General features: G+C 39.2%; 3 protein-coding genes across 4 annotated transcripts in view; 1 reads left to right on the top strand and 2 right to left on the bottom strand.

The window, feature by feature from the left end:
• The window catches only part of Plod (procollagen lysyl hydroxylase), a 40,018-nt gene extending 23,616 nt beyond the window's left edge, over positions 1–16,402 (top strand). For both annotated transcript variants that reach the window (XM_090119557.1, XM_090119565.1), the window contains exons 3-13: positions 336–508; positions 980–1,147; positions 1,430–1,731; positions 3,855–4,006; positions 4,624–4,848; positions 9,886–10,027; positions 10,794–10,976; positions 11,483–11,587; positions 12,744–12,890; positions 13,608–13,722; positions 14,428–16,402. In XM_090119557.1, coding sequence (XP_089975683.1) covers positions 336–508; positions 980–1,147; positions 1,430–1,731; positions 3,855–4,006; positions 4,624–4,848; positions 9,886–10,027; positions 10,794–10,976; positions 11,483–11,587; positions 12,744–12,890; positions 13,608–13,722; positions 14,428–14,597 — 1,882 coding nt within the window. In that variant the 3' untranslated portion in view covers positions 14,598–16,402. The remainder of the gene's footprint in view (positions 1–335; positions 509–979; positions 1,148–1,429; positions 1,732–3,854; positions 4,007–4,623; positions 4,849–9,885; positions 10,028–10,793; positions 10,977–11,482; positions 11,588–12,743; positions 12,891–13,607; positions 13,723–14,427) is intronic.
• On the bottom strand, positions 6,686–9,876 carry LOC149910830 (immunoglobulin domain-containing protein oig-4-like). Its single transcript, XM_090119579.1, has 4 exons — positions 8,466–9,876; positions 8,315–8,386; positions 7,935–8,084; positions 6,686–7,700 (listed from the first exon to the last, which is right to left on the bottom strand). Exons 1-4 carry the CDS (start codon positions 8,838–8,840, stop codon positions 7,542–7,544), a joined length of 756 nt encoding a protein of 251 aa, XP_089975705.1. The 5' UTR covers positions 8,841–9,876; the 3' UTR covers positions 6,686–7,541.
• Positions 16,403–18,501: 2,099 nt separating the features above from the next.
• Positions 18,502–20,738, bottom strand: LOC149910828 (uncharacterized). Its single transcript, XM_090102153.1, has 4 exons — positions 20,153–20,738; positions 19,984–20,050; positions 19,625–19,826; positions 18,502–19,380 (listed from the first exon to the last, which is right to left on the bottom strand). Exons 1-4 carry the CDS (start codon positions 20,204–20,206, stop codon positions 19,083–19,085), a joined length of 621 nt encoding a protein of 206 aa, XP_089958279.1. The 5' UTR covers positions 20,207–20,738; the 3' UTR covers positions 18,502–19,082.
• Between the last annotated feature and the right edge of the window lie 6 nt (positions 20,739–20,744).

The raw sequence follows: 20,744 nt of genomic DNA, 5'->3' as shown, positions 1-20,744 counted from the left end.
TCTGAATAAAAAAATTGTTATTACAACTTATACATATACAAATTCTTACATTGTATTATATAATTTTTTATTATTCTCATTATCACAACATCAATGACATGAAATTAATTACAATAATGTAAAATGAATGTTTGTTTGTTGGATACGCTAATCGCAAGAACTGCTGTACTGATTTCAAAACTTGTATCACCATTGCATAGGCATACGATCCCAGAGTGCTTGTAGCACTAACGCAAATCTAACATTACGATTAAAAAGTATCGAATAAATAAATGTTTGAGTGTAAATAAGCACCTGCTAGATGTGACATATTAACGCGGGTGTGTTGTGCGCAGCTACGACGTGATATTCCTGGGCGGCGCGGAGCAGATCGTGCGCAAGTTCGAGGCGTCCGGGCGGCGCGTGCTGTTCTCCGCCGAGCCGTTCTGCTGGCCCGAGCCGGCGCTCGCCAAGACCTACCCCGACACTACGGTGCCCAACCCCTACCTAAACTCGGGCGGTTTTATCGGTGAGCCTTTGTGATTGGTGCTTTTTTATGGATTTTTATAGGTGGCACACTTTTGTGGGTGACCAATACACCCATAAAAGTAAGTTGAGTGTATATAAAGTGTAAAGTACTAGTGTAAAGTTATCAGCTAACTGCGCACCTTCAAAATATACTTTTTCTTCTGCCAAATCTGTCACTGAACTTCTCTTATGGATTCTTTTACGACTGGATCAATTTTGATCCGACTTCAAAAAACAAGGAGGTTCTCAATTCACCTAAATGAATTGTTAAAATTCAATCGTTTTCTTGCTTTTTATTTTGGCTTCATCAAAACTTTATTTTTAAGGTGAATCGATTTTAATGATTTTTTATTTTAATTGCAAGATGATGCCATCTGATTCAATCTGAATGCTGGCGAAGCTAGTGGTTAAAGTTACTTGTATTCTTAGATGTTTAAGTCATCATTTGTTTACACTTGATATTATTATGCAGGTTATCTCGAGGATGTGTGGAAGCTGCTGCAGGCGAAGAGCATTGCTGACGCGGAGGACGACCAGCTGTACTACACCAAGCTGTACCTGGACGAGGAGCTGCGCGGAGCCCTCGACATCGGTCTCGATCACACCTGCCAGATCTTCCAGAACCTTAATGGGGCGCTTTGTGAGTATACCATGTACTTCAAATACACTTTAATAGAAATTTAAAATATCTTCAAATTCCATGTAAACGCCCCGAGTTGAAGTGGATATATTTTTTATAAATATTTATAGAGCTTTTTGTCAAAAAACATCCTTAAATTTAATTTTAACTATAACCTATAGGAAGCGATAAAAATATATCAAATTGTTGCCATGACTTGTAATTATATTTTATACAAGTAAACGTCTTACACATTGAAAATAACCAAGGTAACTTTATGTAATATCTCTTGTTTGTGCGCAGCGGACGTGAAGTTACACACGAATACTACAGCGGGTGAGGACGCGTACTTGGAGAACGAGTTGACGGGCGCGCGGCCGCTCGTGCTGCACGGCAACGGGCCCGCCAAGCTCGCGCTGGGCCGGCTCGCCAACTACCTGGCGCGCGCGCGCGGGCCCGCCCGCTGCGTGCTGTGCGATGAGCGGCGCCGCACGCTGCCCGCCGACCCCGACCTGCCGCGCGTCATGCTGGCCGTCTTCATCGAGCAGCCCACGCCCTTCCTCGAGGAGTTCCTGCAGTCGCTGCTCGACTACGACTATCCGAAGGTACGATGGATCGATTGTGCTGTGTGAATGGGGTGATGTTTGATAAAATATATTATTGGACAGGGTAGAATTTGGGTATTGTATCTGGAGGAGTAAGGTTGGGTCGCCTAAGATCGGATGTGACATAAGATCGGATGCATGGAATAACTCGCAAACTAGGCAATATTCTCTACTGCTACCAACACTACTAGATCCGCCATTTTGTTCTGCCCCTCTCTTCACTCTGCGGCCGGCCAGCGACCAGACGGGACGTGTACACAGGTGATTCAGCAGAAAAGGTGTATTTTGTGGCGAAAATCGTCGATCCGATCTTACCTACAAAATTTTGATGGCTCATTGTGGAGAGTACTTTCATTGAAATTACATTATTTGAATTAATTATTTTGGGGCAGAATTAGCGAATCCTCTTTCCATCTGTATACTTTGATTACGCCTAGGACGTTCACAACCCAAGATCCGATCTTCCCTCCCAATGCCGAAGATTGAACCGAAGTGTAGCTCTTGACTGCGCCTTATGCAATAATGCGCAATAATTATTAACTTTTAATATATTTAACTATCCAATGACGCTATGACTATCAGACCTTAGGTACATTTTCATTATTTAGTCCTAGAACACGGAGGATAAAAGTTTGAGAAACTTAATTAGGATGAGGAGGGAAGACCGGACTAAAAAAACGCAATAAAAAAAAACTTCTTTGTCAAATTTTTTGAGGAATTTCCTGACTCAATCATTGTACTCCAGTCAGTTAAGACAATCAATTCACAATAATTCCAAAAGTTTTCAAACTTCGGTCAAGTGAATGGTACATTGGGACGACAATAAATCTCATTTTGCAACCTTGTCCGCAGTCCGGAACTGCAATTAAATTATTTTTTGCTGTATGGTCGTGAAAAAAATTCCAAAAGTTCTGCAAACTTGGAGAAGTTTTCGATATAATATTTCATATCACGTATTAAATTTGCAACCAATCTCAGTGTACGGAACATCTTTTGATATTGAATATTAATGTTTTTTTTATTTATTAAACTGAATGAGGTTGCAAAATTGTAAATGTATCAGAATATATGTTTTCTAAGTTTGCAACCAAGTTCCAAAACTTTTGTAATTATTCCGAGACCACCTTACTCGAAAAAATGACCACGAATTAAAAATAATTATAAATAAACATGTTCCGGTAAACGAAAAAGGTTGCAAATTTATATGTACAACTGTTCGGTATATATTTCCGATATCTGTGTCGAGTTTGCAGAACTTTTGGAATTTTTTTCACGACCATACAGCAAAAAATAATTTAATTGCAATTTTAACAATGTTCCGTACACTTAGATTGGTTGCAAATTTAATACGTGATATGAAATATTATATCGAAAACTTTCCCAAGTTTGCAGAACTTTTGGAATTTTTTTCACGATCATACAGCAAAAAAATAATTTAATTGCAATTTTAACAATGTTCCGGACTGCGGACAAGGTTGCAAAATGAGATTTATTGTCGTCCCAATGTACTATTCACTTGACCGAAGTTTGAAAACTTTTGGAATTATTGTTAAATTTTCGATTTCGGATGTCGATTCTGACTGATCTATTGATGCTCAATGTATGGACGTAAGTCCGGATGTTTTCCTAATGTTAACATTATTATTAAACGCATAGAAGTGAAGATACTACATAGTCCGATCTTCGGCCGAACTGTTATTTTCTTCACTATGGTAAGTCGAAAAAAGTCTGCTTTTTAGGCTCTAAATTTGCTTAGATAGATAGCATCTACGCAAACCAAAAAATTAGGGGTTAAACAATATTTTTTTGTCATCAATTTACAGTTGACCGCAACAGAAAAACGACATCGAATCATGAGAAATAAAATAAAAAATACAGTACGTATAAAATTTTCGGCATATGCGTCCGATCTTAGGCGACCCAACCTTACTCTTAATAAAGTTGATAGAAAATTGAATGATTTTATTACCGTAAATTTAACTAAATTACTCAAACATTTTTATTTTCCAAAAGAAAGGATTTCTGAAAGTTTATTCTTTTCTTTTTAATTGTCACCTACCTAATTTTTTTCATTGGCATTTTCAATCAGAAAAATTATTTACAATCATCATGTTTTGTAACAGAAAAAGTTGGAGCTGGTGTTGCGCAACAACGTGGAGTACCACGAGCAGCAGGTGCAGGCGTGGTTCGAGCAGCACGCGGCGCAGTACGCGGCCGCCAAGCGCGTGCGGCCCGACGACCTCATGTCCGAGACAGACGCGCGCCGGCTTGCGTTGTGAGTGTACACACATACACACGTACATATACACGCCCTTATTGTTCATTGGCCACAAAAAGTATTGGGGGGGACAAGTATCTCGCCTCGCGGCGGTGCTGAAAAAAACTCCGGCTGAGTGGCCAGACAGCCGGAGTCTAGGGCAACTGAGTGAGGAACTTACGGAGTATCCGAGCGAAAAAGTATTTATTATTAACAAACCTGTCGGCAAGTGTAAGTGTTTCTTTAGCTATAGATGTTTAGCATTTGCTACATATGCTACTTGACTGCTAACTATTACCAAAATTTGTTTTGAAAGAGTTACACTCGTATATAATTCCTTCAAATGTTATAAAGGTATATAACATTTGAAGGAATTCATTTACATCTACAAAAACTCAAATGTGGTTTATATTTTTTTAAAGAAATACAATTCATTTTCTAAACTATATAATGCACATAGCATATAATGCGCATAGTTTCCGTTCCTGTGGGATTTTAGCGATAAAACCTAGCCTATGTGTTAATCCAAGTTACCCTCTATGTGCCAAATTTAATTGTCATCTGTTCAGAATGAGTAGTATTTGCGTGAAAGAGTACATGCATACTGACATTTGTAATGTTTGTCTAACAAACAGGGAGCGGTGCGCGAACAGCCTGTGCGACTACCTGCTGACCGTGGACAGCGTGGCCCGGCTGACCCCCGCTGCTCTGCGGCGGCTGCTGGCGAGCGGGTTCGACGCGCTGGCCCCGCTGCTGGCGCGCCCCGAGCAGCCCTGGACCAACTTCTGGGGCGCGCTCTCCGCGGACGGGTACTACGCCCGCGCGCCCGACTACATGGACATTGTTAATGGGGAGCTCCGGTGAGTGCGCGCTCTACACTACATGCTATAGTGGACACTACACAGTACAAATTGCACACTATACATAACATAGGATTTTGAGGTAAATTATAAATCAATGCCTAGGTACACAGCGCAGGATATTTACATAAATATGACCGTTACTATAGATTTACTATTATAACAATTTTTTAAATTTGAAATATTAGTTATTTCCTTTGAAGTTAAAATTCAAGTTAAGTCCTTCCTAGTTAGAATTTTTTGTTATTAATTTTAAGCTATTGCATAGCTTCTATCGCGGGCCTTGAGCGCGGGGACCGAATCCAGAAATTCCGTAACGAAAAACCTCACGCTCCCCACGGGGACGGGCGCGGAGGTGTAGCTTGAAGGCATAGCATGCAATAGCTTTACCGCGGCAGTCCCCGAGTGCCACACGTCTTTTTTTATTTATTTTTGGCTATTGCTTGTACTTAATTATGGTCATAATTTAAAAAGTTTTTCTTATAGTTTTTAGTTCAAAGCTGTGTACGGTGTTAATGGTTAGGGAGCCAGGTGCAAATTTGGTTAACTATTTCCTCTCAAGAGATAATTCGTCAGACGCATGAGAGTATAGTATTATAAAGCCTCGTGAACGTCAGCTGGCGCTCGGTTGGGGGGGTGAGCGGTTGTAGCCTCCCACGCACATAGGAAAAAAAATACATTCATTCATTCATTTCCTCTCAGCTAAAAATTTGTCAAATTGTAGCTAACCCAATATCTCAACGAAAAAAAATAGTCAGCTGGTTACAACATGGTGTATTATACGTCAGCTGGTGTCTCGAACATGAAAGTTAAATTTAAAGAAAAATTTATTTTCCGTTATTTCCTCTCAAACAAAAATTTACCTGATGATAGCTTATATGTAACTGTGGATAAATATATGTCAGCTGGCTGTATCTTGGTGGAAAAACCGTCAGCTGATACGGGAGGCTACAACTGCTCTTCCCCCCAACCGAGCTCCAGCTGACGTTCACGAGGTTTCATAATACTATACTTTGATGCATTTTACTAATTACCGCTTGAGAGGAACTTGGTCATAAAATCTGCTGCTGGCTCCCGGACCATAATGGGGTTGTGGAATTTATATTATGTACTTAGTATAATGTAAGAGCTAGATATAAGAAATTGTTCTGCAATCTGTTACTTTACCTATTGATAAAAAAATACTCTAACAGATTGATCTCGCACATTAATATTTACAAAAATATGCATGGAAATAAACTAAGCAAACATGAGCTTAATGTTATTTTTAGTGTATATTGTAATCAATTAACTGCTTTTAAATATTTTTAACCCAAGTTACTATAATATTCTTTCAATGAGTAAAACTCACTAATACCATGTCATGTCCTACCAGCCTGCAATACCACTTAGAGAATCATATTTATACAAGGAAAATTTAATAAAACATCTATCTTATTACTAACTATATGTATGTATATTTTTAAAACATAATATACATATTATTTTGCATAACCTCGAAATCAACTATCATATCAATCAGCACTCGTCCACGATCTAATTTATTATTTCAATGACTGATTAACGTCACTTATTCATAGATATTTTTCCTTTATATTCACCACGATAAATATACATTGTTGCTAAAATCTGTCAGGCATTCTTGTATGTGTCTTAAATTTATAAATACAAAAAAAACAGTAGGTATATAATGAGACATGTTTAAGTTCTTTTGTATTATTTAAGGTGAAGATTTGTTTAAATAAAACACTTTTACATATTATAATAACAACGATTGATTATTTAGTTACTAACATTACATAGTTACATAACAAGTTATTCCTTATGACATAATACATCTATCTAAAATAGGTACATTGATTTTAAAAGTAGATAATTATTATAAGTTATAAAAATATATTATAGAATACAACTACAGTTAGTATACATGAAATAAATAAATGACTTATTTTGTAAATTTTGTCTGTGATCGCACTTGTAATAAAATAATTTGTTTAACATTGAATATAATAATATACTTACGCTATATGACATGTTTTTTTGCTATGAACTATTCTACATAAGCTACTTTGATTAATCATACAAACTAAATATTATAAAATTACATCAAAATGTTCATAAATATTTAAATCAAAATCACTTTGAAATGTGCGTCACATTATATCTAACATACATACAATTTTGGGCATATATTAAACTATTACCTAGACTAAACAAACATTGATGCAACTCTAGGGTTTGGTTAGGTTAGTTATTGCAGATCATTCGGAAAGCTGTCTTGGAATATCATACTTCTAAATGACCAAGATTTACGTAACATAATGGGTGGTGTCTTAACTTACACAGAGCGATAGATGCTAAGGATCAGGTTAGACTGCAGAGGAGTCGTTCGAGCTGAAGGGTTCATAGGTGGAGCTTATTTACGCCCGATGTTAATTATAATCTTACCTTATTCAAAAAGCCTCTAACAGAAAAATGCTGGACCAAGTTAGATCCAATATTTTTCTGATAAAAGCTCTTATCTTCCAATCGAAGTATTTCTTTCATTGGCATGCAAAAAAGACTTAGAAATCGATGGCATAGATAGTGAGATACATTATTAATGTCGGGCGTTAGACGATATAGATATAGAGATATGGGGATGACTGATGATGACGTATGAGATGAGTGATGACTGGTGGGGGTGGTGGGGGTTAGTCGAAGGCGATGGAGAAGTCAGTCTTGAAGGAGCGGCGGTCGATGGAGTACATGTTGTCGGCGGTGCACTCGTACACGCCGGCGTCCATCTGCGTCGCCGGGTCGATCTCGATCTTGGACTTCACGCGGTCCTCGTCGATCAGCCACTCGTGGATCTGTACCGAATATGTCTAGTTCATTCTCATTCATTCGATCCCCTGAGAGGCTTAGGGATAGATAATAATACATGTGTGTGAATAGCTAAGCGAATAGCAAAGCAAATAACGTACAAGTAAACGCGACAAAATGCGGTATAATGTTAGTTATACGCATCGCTTTTCGCCTCGCTATGAATTTCAACTGCAATGAAATTCCCAAGGAAATATCTCAAATATAAAGGTTTGACTCACATGCAAGTTGTGGTGCGCGAAGATCTCGACGCCGTCCTTGAACCATGTGATCTGCGGGCGCGGTTTGCCCTTGGCCGTGCACAGGAACGCGATCTTGTGCCCCAACACGTATTCAAAATCGAAGTGCGATGCGAGCAGGATCTTCGCGCCCTACACACACACACAACACATTACACGTCGTTCAATAAAACGCTGCCACCATTTAGTCGATTATTTTTAAAAGTATTGCAGAACAACATTATTAATATTCAACATAAAATATAAGAATCAAAAAATAGCAAAACATCCATCGCAAAATGTGCTTCACGATTTATAGCATCGTAATGAAATATAATTGATGTCGCATCGGAGCATACAGATTTAATTGAGTAAATACTCACATCATTGTTGTTGTAGTACTGGTCCGACTCGGGGTCTCGGTACTTGCCCGTTATCGGCAGGCCGATTTGCACCTGGGGGATACGATAGGATTAGTAAGGGTTTCCCCGAGAGTGGCGAAGCGTGTGTTGTGTAGTATGGCCTATGGGGCACCTTGGACTTGTTCCGGGAGCGCGTGCGGCCGCGGCGCGCGGCGGCGGGCAGCAGCGCGCACGCGAGCAGCGCGACCAGAGCGAGCCTCAGCAGCATGCTGTATTGTTTGCTCGGTGCCAGTCTTACGAATGCCCCTCGCGCCGCGATCAATTGGCTAATGAGAGGTGGCTGCCGGCTCCCCTTCGCCGTACCAATTTCCTTTGGAGCAGCTCTAACAATCGGGTCATTGAAACGCGGGCTCCAAGGATGCCACCTATTGCCAGAGTACCTGCCCTGACTTGCGTGATCGACTATGGGGGACATGTTTACGTAAGAGACGTTGCACCGGCTGCTGTTCGAATCATCAATATTAATGTATTTTTGTTCTAGCCTCATAAAATTTGAACTAACGGACAAATCTCATAATGCGCCTTGCCTTTCTCTTGCGTGCTTTGTATTCTAATTAGAACACATTAATTAAAAGCAACCCTCAATAGGATTTCTAAAGATCAATTTCAGGCGTCTCTGTTCAACATTTTATCATTAAATACGAAATAAATATTGTTTTCTTGTAAAAATCAAAGTTACAACTATTAAAGTTTATTTATGACTTGTAAAACGTTATAAGAATGAATTCCCAGCACTGATCCTTAAGGTACGTAGAGTAGTTATTGTAATGGGTTCGACGCAATAGGTGTAGTGGCGACGATTTGCTCCCGCATACATAATGACTCCGCGATGATAGCTCTTGAGATGAAAATAACATAAATTTTCCACTGTAGATAATAGTTCAATGTTTGTTTATTTTATCGCCTGCAAGTACATTATTTTAATGTCGCGTTAATTTTATTTTATTCACACAAAATATTTTCTAATCACATCGAACAACAATGATAACATATTCGTTTTAAATAGCCTGTTGTCCTGTTCATGCGAAATTCATGTTAGTAATTTTTCAACAGTTTAGTTTTTTTAGCAAAAGAAAATATAACCGCTCATGTTTTCTTATTGTATTTAATCTGTAATATGATAAATATTCGACTTACATAATATAAATATAAATACATAACTTAATATGTAGTATTCTAGTCTGAAACTTTAATAAATATCATGCACCTGTAGTGAGAGCTAAAAGCATTATTGTTGTTATTTCTTTATAAATTAGACGACCAGCCATTGGAATTTAATACTTATACAATTCTATACATATAATAAAACCATTTTTGTATTTACATATTTATTAATATCTCTGCAATATGGCTATTGTAAAGATCACAATGATTATTAATATTTTTATTTGTTTCTAATTGCGTCGATCACGTAACACCATAAGTAATTAAATTTTACCAACAAATGATAATTTTAATTAAAATTTAATTCTACGAAGAAAACCTTTGCTGCCGAAGTAAACCATAAGCTAGAGTACTTTTAATTCACCCAGGGGTATCTGGAACGTGCCGTTCATCACGAACTGCTACCTGCTGAACATGGAGCTGTTCCGCAAGCCGGCCTACAAGGGCGTCACCTACAGCAAGGAGGGCGTCGACCCTGACATGGCCTTCTGCGAGAGCCTCAGGAATCTAGTGAGTATTAGCCTTGGATCACACTGCAAGATTCTGCGGGTATAACTGGAATTTAAAGATGAAAAACTTGCAGTCAAATTTTTACAGGTGATCCATAGCATATTGCTCAATATCAATTTCATCTAAAAACATATACCTGTTGAATAGAGAAGTGGTATCTTTCTGATTATATTGTAATTTGATTATTTTATAATTTTCTGTTTCTGTATCATTTCATAATTGCATTTAAATTTCCCTGCGTATGTATGATACATATATTGTAAATTTTAAACATCTTAGAGTATATTATTCTTATTGTAATTCCCCTTTTTTATCTAGACCCTTTATTGACGTTTAGAACACTAATATAACTTCCTGTCTCAATTGGGTATTGGGTACTAAATTATTATAGTACTTGAATATGTCATCCATATGAAATATGAGTATATCTTGCAAATGTTTACGGTGTTGATGGCGATGCTGAGCGCTTAACGTCAGCTGGCTTGTTCAGTCATATTTGAAAATGTATGTATATAATGATGTGTCGTACTATAACATGACGATGACCCGTACTATAACATAAAATTCTCGCGGCACAATGTTAGTAACCATACTCCTCCGAAACGGTTTTACTGATTCTCATGAAATTTTGTGTGCCCATTGGGTAGATCTGAAAATCGGCTAACATCTATTTTTCACACCCTTAGTGATAAGAGTGAGGCAGAACAACGGACGGCTAGTAATATGTTAAACATGGCGATGACTCGTATACTCGTTCCACATTCAGGGCATAATGATGCACGTGAGCAACGAGGAGGACATGGGGTACCTGGTGGACCCCGAGTCGTTCGACACGAAGCGGACACACCCCGACGTGTACCAGCTGCTGCACAACCGCCGCGACTGGGAGCGCCGCTACATCAGCCCCGACTACTGGCGCAACTTCGACGACGGCAAGCAGCACAGCATGGTGAGCGGACAGACAGACAGACGCAAACACGTGGACCCCAAGTTACAGGCTGTCCTAGTTTGGGGTCCAAATGTGACATGTTTGTACCTAACCCACAAATTGTTCAATAAATGGTTATAATTAAAAAAATAAATAAACACCAACCACCCACAAAAAGTTAGACACTTAGCAAGTTTACAAGAAATATAAGGAAGCTTGATAAGTATTAAACTTAGCCCTCGAGGATCGCAAAATTAATTCTTGGACAAAAATGTTGTAAAAAGTAGAAAGTGAGAACAAAACATACACACAATTTAATGCTCCCGTTTTACACAGGTAAAAAATAAGTTTCTCAAAAGACTAATATGTAATTGATAATAATTAAAAACTAAGAGAAATTTTTGAAATATGTTTCAAAAAAACGTACAAAACGAATCATAAAAACTGACAGATTGCTACAGCCAACATGTTTTCTGCTTTAAAAATTAAACTGATAATGCTATGAAATAATGTGTGTGTATGTCCAGCCGTGCCCCGACGTGTACTGGTTCCCGCTGGTGACGGAGCGCTTCTGCGCGGAGTGGATCGACATCATGGAGGCGTACGGCAAGTGGAGCGACGGCTCTAACAAGGTACGTTGTTCGCACTGCCTGTTATCCGTGTCTTTTATGTATATGCTACAGTCACAACCCTGAACCAGTCAATAACCTTATTGACCGGTTAAATTAGTCAGGTTATTGACTAATTTTACTGGTTTTACCGGATTTTATATGACAAAATCAGTCAATAAGGATATTGACCGACGCTCTTAGTCAATAACCTTATTGACTAATTTTACCGGTCAATAAGGTTATTGACTGGTTCAGGGTTGTGATTGTAACATATACAATTGTAATTTTTACACTTTACACACACGTAGTTTCATCTGTGTGTCTACATAAAAAAATTATTAACTTAATATTCATTGAAATAATTATCTACACGTTTTGTTAATTCCAAATATAGGAATACGGTACATAGAAAAAATACAATATTATATATTGTTATTGTTGTTCTTCTCTTCTCTATATTTTCGTATACTTGTATTTCAACTAAAATGTATGCACCATCAAAGTTATCATTTTTAACACACTCATATTACCTTATAATATATTAAGATTAAATGGACAGATTTTGTTCAAACTGAGCACTTCTGACTACATTACTACTTACAGTGTATCACTTATTAATTACAAATAGCAAATTTTGTGATGATTGTGAACTGAATGTGTTAAATTGGCTAATAAATATTATTTTATTTTATTTATTTTATATAATTACTCAATGAGTATATTCTATTTATGTGTGTATATTTATTATTTCCAAAAATACGTTATCCATTTACAGTGCTATTAAAACTTAATAGCGTCTCGGAATATCGTATCTATTTTTAGATATCAGCGGGACGTTAAGGGACGTATACCTGCGTGCACATGCATTCGCAGCTAACTTATGAGCCGCCATTAAGTTTAAAAAAAATGGTTGTCTGTAAAGTCGGTTTACTGACGATAGTTGAACGTGACAACGTCCGATTGTGCTTCTTTGTCGCTCGTTCCGCGCTCTCGTTTGCACTTCAAGCCTTACATGGAACGCCTCAGAGCGAGGTAACGCTGCATGAGTCATGTTTTTCGTGCGTGCAGCCGGCTTTATCGAATTATAAGACGTTGTCACGTCAAAAAAATAGATATAATGTTTATTTTGCCAAAACATTAGTTAGAATGGAACTGTAGTAAGACGGTCTGTGGCCAGGACTCTCGTCTGGAGGGCGGGTACGAAGCGGTGCCGACGCGCGACATCCACATGAAGCAGGTCGGGCTGGACGCGCACTGGCTGCACATCCTGCGCCGCTACGTGCGCCCGCTGCAGGAGATGGTCTTCCTGGGCTACTTCCACGACGTGAGTGCTCTCTATGTATACGTCGCGTCACATAAAAAGAACGCTGACGGTTAAGCTGCGCATTGGCGATTTATTGGTCTATTTGGTGTTATGAGGTGGTATAAGAATAACAAATATGTTGTTGCGAAGCCACTCGAGACTCGAGAGCCTACTTCAAAAATAAAATAAGCAGCAAATAACTTTTGTGCTAAACTCGATACATGCCAAAACACACCCCATCACTTTCATCCAGCGTTCTTTTTACATGATTCGCGTTATACACTTGGATTGTCTCATCTATACTAATGTAATAAAGCTGAAGAGTTTGAACGCGCTAATCTCAGGAACTAGTGGTCCAATTTGAAAAATTCTTTCGGTGTTACATAGCCCATATATCGAGGAAATCTATATATATCATCACGCTAAGACGAACAGGAGCTGAGCAATACGGGTAAAACCGCGTAGCACAGCTAGTCTTTAATAATAATAAATACTATTATTTATTTGTTACTTACAAAAAATTTTTTCAAAAAGCTCAGTGTCAGTGGAAATACCACTTTGGTGATTTATCCTCATTTTCTATACTTCGATTAGAAATGTGACAATTACCTCTCATTTTCTCCGATCACGCGAATAGAGCGGAAAGCTAGTAACAATTTTTGAATTGATACCAACTTTCACAACTGTCTAAAGCATGTGGTAGAATAGAGCAAAGCTAATGATTGCGTGCACTCGCAGCCGCCGGTGTCGCTGATGAACTTCGTGGTGCGCTACCGCCCGGACGAGCAGCCCTCGCTGCGGCCGCACCACGACTCCTCCACCTACACCATCAACCTGGCGCTCAACACGCCGCGTGAGTATACTGTACCGGGGTGCCGCAGGGACCCGCGAGCGGGCCAGTTTTGTATAACTGCTATGAAAATGTCAATAGTTTTTAGTCATTAGCTTTTTGACATTGCTCGAAGATTTTTATGTATTTGCACAGAACTTCTCATAAATAGTTAAAATTTAAATCAATTTTAATGAAATCCTCTCAACAGTGTCTTCAATTTGAACACTAACGTACCCGCAAGTGAAAGCTAGTGTGATTTAATTACTTGAACTTATTACAACTTGAATTCAAATGGTTGCAAACAAATTCACTCTACTGTGTAATTTACATTTTAGAATAATTATGTTTCCTAAGAACATATATTATTAGCAGGTTGAGCGAGTACATGTTTTATTGCTATAGTATGTGTATTGTATTATGGTGTGGCAGAGGCGGAGCATATTAAAAAAAAAATTAAAAATTCTTTATTCTTTAAGACACGTACATCATTCATACATACATACATAATGCGTTAAAATAGTTTCTTGAAGAAAATCGTTAAAATACAGTAATAAAATCATTGGTTCCCGCACTAGGCAATGCCTGTCCTGCGGGACCGTAAAATGTTAAACAGTATAATTGTATGCACAGAGCGGCGATATTGGTTAAAATGTATAATTGCGATTGTAATCAAGCATCAAGAGAATGTTGTGTTTTTATCATTTGACGTGTGTGTTGTTACGTCAGAGGTGGACTACACGGGCGGCGGGTGCCGGTTCCTGCGCTACAACTGCTCCGTGGTGGACACGCGCCGCGGCTGGCTGCTGCTGCACCCGGGCCGCCTCACGCACTACCACGAGGGGCTGCCCGTGCTCTCGGGCACGCGCTACATCATGATCAGCTTCGTGGACCCGTAGACACACCACACACACCAACACACACACACACACACGCACTACCACGAGGGGCTGCCCGTGCTCTCGGGCACGCGCTACATCATGATCAGCTTCGTGGACCCGTAGACACACCACACACACCAACACACACACACACACACGCACTACCACGAGGGGCTGCCCGTGCTCTCGGGCACGCGCTACATCATGATCAGCTTCGTGGACCCGTAGACACACCACACACACCAACACACACACACACACACGCACTACCACGAGGGGCTGCCCGTGCTCTCGGGCACGCGCTACATCATGATCAGCTTCGTGGACCCGTAGACACACCACACACACCAACACACACACACACACACGCACTACCACGAGGGGCTGCCCGTGCTCTCGGGCACGCGCTACATCATGATCAGCTTCGTGGACCCGTAGACACACCACACACACCAACACACACACACACACACGCACTACCACGAGGGGCTGCCCGTGCTCTCGGGCACGCGCTACATCATGATCAGCTTCGTGGACCCGTAGACACACCACACACACCAACACACACACACACACACGCACTACCACGAGGGGCTGCCCGTGCTCTCGGGCACGCGCTACATCATGATCAGCTTCGTGGACCCGTAGACACACCACACACACCAACACACACACACACACACGCACTACCACGAGGGGCTGCCCGTGCTCTCGGGCACGCGCTACATCATGATCAGCTTCGTGGACCCGTAGACACACCACACACACCAACACACACACACACACACGCACTACCACGAGGGGCTGCCCGTGCTCTTGGGCACGCGCTACATCATGATCAGCTTCGTGGACCCGTAGACACACCACACGCACCAACACACACACACACACACACACGCACACACACACACACACGAGATGGTTATATACACTCTTCACTTGCGCACGCACATACGCGCGCACACTATATTATGGTTATACAGGCATGCACACAAATAGAATGGACGTATACATTCAATAACACACACACAACAACTTAAAAAAATACTGACAAAGCACAATATTACAATAAAAGAGATAGAGAATATACGCACTTGCACCACGCAAACACTCGCACACAGATGATGTAATTACACCAGACCCCCATTCACACACAGACGTTGATAGTGTTACAAAGCACACGCTATATCAAGAGAAACTCATAAAAGTGTTTTTCCTTGATTGCATGATACGTATGACCTTCTTACGGATGCCTCTAATACACTTTACACATTACTATTCAAATTGTCAATATAATTCCTTTAGCACACAGTTCCAAATAAATAACCATACTCAGTACATGACACTATCCGTGTAGCGAGACATTGTTAATGTTTTCAAGTAGATCATAGTAGAATTTATATGTAACTTATCTTATGACATAGTTGTTAGTTATTAATAAAAATATATTTACACTGTAAGAGAACAATGCAATTTTAGCATTTTTTTTTAATTAATGACGTACATGCAGTATGTATAGTTTTTATTTTTGTTTAGATTTAAGATTAATATTTGCGAATAGAATAACTATCGCTTGTGAGCTTGCAATTTCCTATTAGTTTTATGAAGAGATATTATATAAAACGAAACGAAATTATGGTGATCGATTATTTAGATATTATTGGTATTGTTTAACCTTATATTATTTTATTGTTAACACTTCATATTCCAGTGCATTTATTGTCATAAAGATTTCATCGGACGCTGCGTATTAAATGTATGTTTGCCAAAGATCCTTGTAATGGTTGATTATTGATTAATAAATAAAGTTTTCAAGCATACAAGTTTGTTGTTTTATTCTAACCACTCGCAAATCCCTACCCATATTATAAATGCAAAAGTTATTCTGTTCTGTTTGTCAGTTACGTTTCCAAACCACTGAACTGAATTTGATTAAAATTAACATAGAGATAGAATAGATTGTCAGAGTGAACACTGTCTTCCTGTATGTGTTGGATTGTATTATGTAGACTGTAGATCATTGAGATATAATAGTAAAACTAATAATCTAACAGTTACCAATATACTAACCAATCTCAGAGCTTGTTTGTAGGTCGTAGCTAACCCTCCACAAGATATTTTCGCTTTAGAAATCTTGATTCCCTTTACATACGCGCAGTGAACAATAATAATAATTAATTAGTCGTCAAGTTTCTCATAATGCCGACTGATTGATCAAGTCACTTTCTGTAAGCTAGAAATATATTTTGTACATAATAGACTGTGTGAGGCATTTTTGTGTGGATTAAAATGAAAGGCGCATAAAAATTAGTTTTGAACATTTCGTCATAGTTCATAGTTCATACGCTTCTTGATTAAAGCGCGTCACACACGGTGAAGATACTATAATGTTGGTATCCGGTATCAGCGTTCTGACCATCATTTTTCTTTTTGTCATTGCGTACTAAGACCCCCCTGTAGAACCGCCATCCTGTTACAAATGACCCGAAACACTGACGGGCTGGCCACGGACACCGGCGGCGCGACCGACGGCGCGACGGGCGGCGCGGCAAGTCGCGCGGCGCGGTAAGCATGCCACGGGCAGTTGCGTTCGCCGCCGCGACCAGTGTAGACGAGGAGACGAGATAGCTTTATCAAAGTTAGCTCGACGTTGTTTGGAGAGTAGCAGCTTTTTTGCTCAAGATTTAATGTTTGGAAGATATAGTGGAGTACACGAATTAAATAGAAATCGTGTTACAGACGGAGAATTCCACCAAAAATATGAAAAATATAGGCATGATGAAAAATTATGTTGCGGGTGGCTAGACTTCCAAATAGCTGGTCTAGCTAGAATTTCTACAATAAAAGCTTCCGTCTCCATTTTCGCGAAAAAAAAACAAACTATTTTAAATTAAGTTCGCTCCGGGAGTAGTCGCCGCGTCTGCCGCTCGACTCCGTGGCCTGCGCCGTAATAACTCATACATTTGTTTCGATCGCTAGTCGTGCCGCGCGATTCGCTCGGGGAAATTCGCCGGTCGTCTCGCTGGTCGCCGCTGCGCGTGGCATGCCCAGTACATTTCCATACATTTGATTCATTCGCAAGACGCGCCGCCAGTCGCGCCGCGCGAATTTTCGCTATAGCGAATTGTCCGTGGCCAGCACGTGACACAAAATTTCGGTGCGCTTTATACAGTGTTATAATAATATTACCATGAAACTAGTTGTGCCATGCGGTTATACCCGCATTGCTCCGCTTGTATTCGTCTAAGCGTATATAGCCTTTCTCGATAAAATATGAACTATCAGTTGTGAATGAAATAATTTTTCAAATCGGCCCCGTGGTTCCAAGAACAGCGTGCAGCGTTCAAAGTCTTCAGATTTATAATATTAGTGTAGACATAATTATAATGTGCAAAATATTATAATTATTTAGTGTGAGGTGAATCAATACGTGGGATTAAGCTTAGATAAATTTTGTAATGCATATTCAATTTAGAAAATCGTATACGTATCGTATCGTATCATTTAAAAATAAAGATTAGAAATTGCAAAATAAACATATTCTATACCATAGAAATCTAAATAATAGTTATTCAGATTTTTATGTTCTATACACATAGGCGATTGTCTGTCTGCCACATAAACTACATTAATCAGCACCTAATTATTAATGAAATAGGTAACGTATTGTCGTCTAAGTTTTTTTATTTGTTTGACTTTGAAGCCAAGTGTAGTGGCCACGGGTCAATAAGTTTGAATAAAACAAATATGTTAATTTTCCTGAATTGAGTTATTTTTAATGATAATGACAACCATTGACTATCACAAACAAGAAATATTAAATTTACATTATGTAGGTAAGTAATATAATAATTAATAATAATAAAAAAGCAAGTAAATTATTAACACGTATACGGTATAAATACGTTTCTGTTTACTCCTGACAACAACTAATTAATTACTAATTATTACTTTTATTATTTAACTAATTATTGTTTCTGTTTACTCCTGACAACAACTAATTAATTACTAATTATTACTTTTATTATTTAACTAATTATTGTTTCTGTTTACTCCTGACAACAACTAATTAATTAACTTTCAATAAATTATTTGTATTCTAGTTTGAGTCAGGTTGTAGTAGTTACCTGACCTACGGCTTAATATACATACTTATTTGCAACCTGTTTATATAAAACGGTGTACAAGGTTTGGTATTTAATTTTTTTTGACGTGACAACGTCTTATAATTCGATAGAGCCGCCTGCACGCATAAAAAAACATGACTCATGCGGCGTTACCTCGCTCTGAGGCGTTCCGTATAAGGCTTGAAGTGCGCTGTGCGAGCGAGAGCGCGGAACGCACGACAAAGAAGCACAATCGGACGTTGTCACGTTCAATAAATTACTAACGTCAGTAATCCGACTGTACACTGTACAGGCAACCAATTTTTTTTTGTATACAATCTGTTACTGACTAATACGAATAGGTATAGGTACCTAACGTGTAGCAATACGCATACATTCATGCCGATATAGAACTAAACGAGTCGAGTTGCTCGTCCGTCTCCCTGGTCTCCTGCGACTTGAAGTCGTTGAACACCTTGGAGGGGAAGCGGTAGTGTTTGCCGAAAGCCGGCTCCGCGTACTTCTTGAAGCGGCGGAACTCCCTCTCCTCCTTCCTCCACTCGCTCTTGTCCACGTACGGGAACATCTTGCGCAGCCACTCCGGCACGAACTCGTCCATGTAGTAGAAGCGCCGCTTCCACACCTTGTGCGTGTCGCAGTAGCTGCCGCCGTTGCCGCCGATCCAGAACGGCAGGCTGCGGGGAATCAATGAAAGTGGATCATCTAGTACGTGTAGCAGAGTACCTAGTTATCAATTATGATGGCCTGTGTTTTACGAAGACTGTTAAGTATATATATTTTATTATTTATCAATGGCAAAACAAATATATATCCATATTCCATATACCTACCTAGGTATATTTTTTGCCATTGATAATAAGTATTATTTCAATAAAAATAAAATTTATTAATTTGTCAAGATACTAAGTTCATACTCACAGACTGAGATGTCTGAGGCCCCATCGATAAGCATTCGTGTAGAAATAAGCGGAGAGCGGGTTGAGGTGCGGGTAGGGCTTCGCCCCCGACACGCCGGCCGCGAGCCCCACCACCGTCATGCCCACCTCGTAGCCGTCGAACAGCACCACCGTGCCGTCCTGGATGAACTCCTTCGTCGGGGGGCGAAGTCTCAAGTTCATCTCTGATGAATGACAAACCACGATTCATTATGATTTTTTAAAAGAGTTTCTGAAAAATCTAATTTTGTAATGTGAAAAAACAATGCATGAAAAAAGTATGAAAATTTTAATGCATTATAAAAACTATAATAGGTTGATAATAGGTAATCAATAAATCACCTGTAGTGGGGATGGACAGGTCGAGCCCCAGGCGAGGTCGCCAAAAGAACGTGCCCGGCACTGCTGCCTGGAATGTTGAATGTGGACATTAGCACAACTCTACTTTCACACAATAAGTAATAAGTACTTGAATTCATTTATATACATTATTAAATTATTCGATACAAACCCATGTTTTCGGAAGGTAAATCATTAAAAAGAGAAATATATTATTTCTCATCATGAAACAGTTAGTTATGTTACACCACGACTAAACAGCTGGTAAGTTTTGCGATAAATGAGAGAAAGAGTCATTTTACTGTTTACAAACAATACATACCGATGCTGAAGGAAATGCTTGAAATATCTACTCTCATAATTAATATTATGGTCTATTGAAATAGCTCTGCTTACTCTACTAATTATTATCTATACTAATTATAATACTATTTGGACTGACTGTAGAAATTTTGTTATCTATAAGAAAATATAGCTTTCGGCTTTCGCCTTTCCGCCTATACCTTTATCTAGTCTAAGGATAACACCTATCCTATGTCCTTTCTCATGTCTCAAATTAGGTACCTTTTTTACCAAATTCCATGTGAATAAGTTCAGCTCTTCTACACGCCTTTCTAGGCGTGACAGACAGACAGGGATACTTTCGCATTTATAAAATTAGTAGGGATTTTGTTAAGGGTTGTTTTTTTTTGATTTGTTGAATGTTTTATAGATTTTGGGTACCTACCTACTACCCACTTAGATTATATTCCATTTACATAGTT

This window comes from Colias eurytheme, chromosome 1 (assembly GCF_061535395.1).
Source record: "Colias eurytheme isolate Ceu_HAF_F1 chromosome 1, ilColEury1 Martin Lab GWU primary, whole genome shotgun sequence".
Taxonomy (NCBI): Eukaryota; Metazoa; Arthropoda; class Insecta; order Lepidoptera; family Pieridae; genus Colias; species Colias eurytheme.
This window is presented reverse-complemented; position numbering and strand designations above follow the sequence as displayed.

Bases quoted from the DNA above. Each gene is read 5' to 3' on its own strand.
- LOC149910828 (XM_090102153.1), bottom strand. From the start codon at position 20,206: ATGATGAGAAATAATATATTTCTCTTTTTAATGATTTACCTTCCGAAA. The intron at 19,827-19,983 runs GTGATTTATTGA...GTCATTCATCAG, and splicing joins CCTGTCCATCCCCACTACAG to AGATGAACTTGAGACTTCGC. The intron at 19,381-19,624 runs GTGAGTATGAAC...GATTCCCCGCAG, and splicing joins GGCCTCAGACATCTCAGTCT to CCTGCCGTTCTGGATCGGCG.
- LOC149910830 (XM_090119579.1), bottom strand. From the start codon at position 8,840: ATGAGGCTAGAACAAAAATACATTAATATTGATGATTCGAACAGCAGC. The intron at 8,387-8,465 runs GTGCCCCATAGG...CGTATCCCCCAG, and splicing joins GCTCCCGGAACAAGTCCAAG to GTGCAAATCGGCCTGCCGAT. The intron at 7,701-7,934 runs GTGAGTCAAACC...TATTCGGTACAG, and splicing joins TCGCGCACCACAACTTGCAT to ATCCACGAGTGGCTGATCGA.